The sequence below is a fragment of the Triticum urartu genome, unplaced genomic scaffold (assembly GCF_003073215.2).
Source record: "Triticum urartu cultivar G1812 unplaced genomic scaffold, Tu2.1 TuUngrouped_contig_2181, whole genome shotgun sequence".
NCBI lineage: Eukaryota > Viridiplantae > Streptophyta > Magnoliopsida > Poales > Poaceae > Triticum > Triticum urartu.
This window is the reverse complement of record NW_024112648.1, coordinates 41213-45303: the sequence shown is the minus strand read 5'-3', so window position 1 is coordinate 45303 and position 4091 is coordinate 41213. Positions and strand designations below refer to the sequence as shown.

Below are 4091 nucleotides of genomic sequence, written 5' to 3'. Positions count from 1 at the left end.
GAGATGTGGCCTGTTTAAAAGGTCTGTAATGGTCTAAATGTTGTGACACTGTTTTCATTTCGTTTGAAATGGAACAGGGCGAAGAGCCTTTTGATTTTAAAAAAAATCTTGACTCGCTGGAAGAATTGTCGGGCATCTTAGATTTATAAGAATACATTCGAGATCTTTTCAGTTACACTGGATTTACTTTCTTTATTTGGATGACAATTGTGTTGCTGCTGTGGTAAAAATAATGAGCTGTGACAAAAAAACGAAGTTGCTATTTCTATCTGAAAAATTTATCAGGCCATGTTTTCTGCTGTACTTATTACTTATAAATTTATAATGGAAGAAAACTAAATCCAGTTGTTACTGAATGTATATTATGTGTGGTTGCAAGATAACTGGCCATTTGTTACTGCAGTTGCAGCCAATCGCTCAGCTTCTCAGATTTAGGCTACTGATCAGCAGCCACTTGTGTACCGCATGACCCTTTTGGAGTTCCTGGTTACATTTGACCCCATCTATATTAAGTCTACAAGTTCAGCATCTAGATTACCAAAAAAAATCCAGTGTGTTTGCGACACGATACTGGTGATCGAAAGGTCTCGTTGGTCATCTTGAACTTAGTTGTGTGCCTTGGGTGCATAGTTGCAGTTCTACCAGAGCTAAGCATCGTCGACGTAGCACCGCATCGAAACAGTGGCTGTGCATACAGTAATTCAGAACCACCACAATTTTGGGCAGAGTCTTCACAAGACCTACCTAACCAGACACAATAGATGCATGAAGAAAACTGAATTTACAGCCCAAAATTTGTCCTGCGGTAACATACGCATGCTAATGTTTTTTTCATTTGTCTTTACCAGCTACATCAGGATCAAACTGTAGCATCATACATAATTGCAATCCTGAGTAAGAATTTACAGCCCAATCTTCTAAACCAACTGCAACTTGCTAGCATCCCTAATCCCTCCATGATTCCTGAGGTTTCCATCACAGGGCCTCCCCAACCCGATCCTCCGGCCACATGTATATCCATGTCGGCAGGAGAAACAGCTGGTAATGATAAACTGTTGCTACACAAGAGCTCAACTGAAGCACCATTTCGTATTCAGAGAACAAATCGAACAACAAGTCCCACGATCGTATCAGCGGGTTCGAGCCATGGTGAAGAAGAATTTATATGCCCACGCTGAGAGCAGAGAACTAGCAGCTGTGCATGTAAAGTACCTGTCACCCCCTGGTCAGTCTGGTCTATCTTCTTCCAAGTTCCAGCAAATTTATTACACCTGTCCAGCAAAATATGTAATCATCTGACTCATTTAGAAATAGCAACTGCATATCGTGTGACAAAGTTACTATGTGCAACTGTGCTACAGATTGTGTTAGATCATTCTGGATATCCTCAGAGATCATACAATGAGCAACACCTGCATCCTCAGAACAAAATATGGTGTATATGTTATCTCAAAGTAAAGCCTTGTCAGGCAAAAACAACTGAAACTATAAAACCCATCTAGAAACAGAAGCCACAAATTGTGTCAGGATCTTTTTTGTAAGCAAAGCACATCTTAAGTTCTTAGGAGCCATGGTGAGCTGCCAAAGCACATCTTCAGTTCATGACGGCAATCGTGACCATTCTGCAGTAATGCAACAACGAACAAGTTAAAAAAGGAAGGAGTGAAAGGTGTGAATCATAGACGACAAGGGAGCATTACAAAAAACAGATGGACATTCATAAGTTCGGCTGCAGCCTAGAGTACTTCCAGACCCCCGGTAAGAAAATCTAAGCCTGTTTCCAGCCTAGAACAAAGATCTTGCAGGATTAACAAAACTTATGGAGAACAACAGGATACAGCATATATTCAAGGATTCAGTTGCAGTGCTAAATTCAGATAAGATGAAACAAAAGATAGCATCAAACTTAAGAACCACATTATCCACTGCAGAAATTAAGAACCACATTGTGAAACACAAGATAGCATCAAACTTAAGAACCACATTATCTCTGCTGCAGAAATTAAGAACCACATTGTGCAACACAAGATAGCATCAAATCAAACTTAAGAACCACATTATCTACTGCAGAAATTAAGAATCACATTGTGCAACACAAGATAGCATCAAATCAAACTTAAGAATCACATTGCACAACACAACATAGCACCAAATCAAACTTAAGAATCACATTGCTCCCAAACTTGAGCCGTGATATATTGTCATGGAGTATACGCTGTAGAGTTATAATGGCCAGGGTTTGATTTTAGCAAACAATAACCATAATAACAGTAAAGGTAATGACTAGTTTAACTAGAGCGACTTAATCAAAGCGGTTGGTGAGATCTCAGCCGTTGAGAGTAGTCACTATCAGCCCCTGGGTAACTGAACAAGTAGAGGAGAGGAACATCTTCAGAGATGGCCGCTGTATGTAGGAGCTCTGTTAAGCGCACTGACTTCCATGGCCGGATCCTAGCAGAGACGGCGCCGCTGCCGTCATTGAGCAGGGCCAGGGAGCGGTGAACTCTTCCAAGCTAAAGTTCAATTCCGGGTCCGCACCAATGTGCGCCCAGACGTCGTCTTCGGCCGACAGATTTGGTGCGGGAGGAGGGGGCGGGGGAAACAGGACGGGCAGCAACGGAATTGGTGGGGGAGGGGGCGCCGGAAACAGGAGCTGCCGCTTGACGGCGGGTGATTCGTCCGCGGCGGACTTCCTCTTGCGCGCGGACGCCGAGTTCTTGGAGGCGGACTTGAGGAAGCGCGGGCTCTGGTAGATCTTGCAGAGGCAAAGAACCGGCCTCGGCTGGCCGCCGTCGTCGTGCTGGTCGACGCTGAACTCCGTCATGAGCCACTCCGGCGGCTTCTTGTCCTCCTTGGGGTTGGGCGTGTACGTGAACCTCTCCAGGCGCCCGACGGCGCGGCCCTCGGCGCCGACGACGCCGTTCCCTCGCTCTTGCTTCCATGTGCCCTTGCCCCCTCCGACGATCCGGCACTTGCGGCTGTCCTGGGCGCTCCTGGGCTTCACGAGGCTGAAGAAGTACCAGTTCTTGCTCTCCCCCTGAGCCCTCGCCGGGCCCGGCAGGCGGCCAGCGACGAGGGAAGCCGGGTCCGTGGCGTACACGTCTGCCTCGTGGAAGAACTGCTTGGCGGCGTCCGGGAGCGGCTGGCCGGAGATTCTTGGGCGGAGGTAGAAGGAGACGAGCTCGCGGTCGGTCGGGCAGAAGGCGAAGCCGGGCGCGGGCTGAGGAGGCGGAGGCGGAGGCGGAGGAGGCGACGCGACGGGCGGAGGCGTGGTGGGTGAGGGGGCAGGGGCCAGGAGGGGGGCGGCGGCGACGCCATGGGCTAGGGTTTGCGGCGGTGGCGGCGAGTGGTAGGGGGAGAGGAGGCGGTGGCCGGTTCCCTCCCATTCGAACCACGGGTTCGGGAAGGAGGCAGGCTCGCCCTCGCCTGAGTAGAAGGAGGAAGAGCCTGCCGGCGGCGACGCCATGGGCGGGCTAGGGTTTGAGGCGAGGAGGAGGGGGGCGCGCCGGAGGCAGAGAGAGGCGGCGGCGGCGGGTCCCGATCTTAAAAGGACGCGCGAGCTGTGTTGTGCTCGGAGTCCTGGCCTCGATCGCGCGTTTGCTGTCACGCGCGCCGCTCGTGACGCGTGGCCCTCCCCAAACCCAACCCAAGTTTCTCCAGCGTGCGCTTGGTGATATTGTCCACCTCAAACCCACAGATCAATCTGTCATTGACATGGACCTGCTTTTCAATTCCGATCATCAGGAGGTCTTTGTCCAGCTAAAGTGAGCCATCAAAGCCCTTGACAAAGTATTCATGGAAGTGGAGACAAATGAGGCTGGCTGGGATGCGCACATCAGCGAGGCGGGTGTTCTAAATAATGCATCGACAATGTCACACACACTAGGGCACTAGTCATCATAGAAGGGTGAGCTTAACCTGGCATAGACATCACCATGACTATGGGTTCCGTGACTCGGCGCTAGGACTAGTGTTGCCATGAGCAAGAGGCTGTTGTGAGCAGCTAATGGCATCCAAGAGGAAGCGATGTGCACGACCCTTTCTATAGAGCGCATAGGTCGCTGGCAAGCGACATAGCGTATACTCCCTCA

The 4091-nt window shown here is 49.8% G+C and overlaps 1 protein-coding gene across 1 annotated transcript; it reads right to left on the bottom strand.

Annotated features, from left to right (window-relative positions):
* Window positions 1-786: 786 nt before the first annotated feature.
* LOC125526885 (NAC domain-containing protein 48-like) lies at window positions 787-3633 on the bottom strand. Its single transcript, XM_048691494.1, has one exon. It carries the CDS (start codon window positions 3464-3466, stop codon window positions 2423-2425), a length of 1044 nt encoding a protein of 347 aa, XP_048547451.1. The 5' UTR covers window positions 3467-3633; the 3' UTR covers window positions 787-2422.
* Window positions 3634-4091: the final 458 nt, after the last annotated feature.

What these genes read in the sequence shown, in the direction of transcription:
- LOC125526885 (XM_048691494.1), bottom strand. Translation starts at nt 3,466, where the DNA reads ATGGCGTCGCCGCCGGCAGGCTCTTCCTCCTTCTACTCAGGCGAGGGC.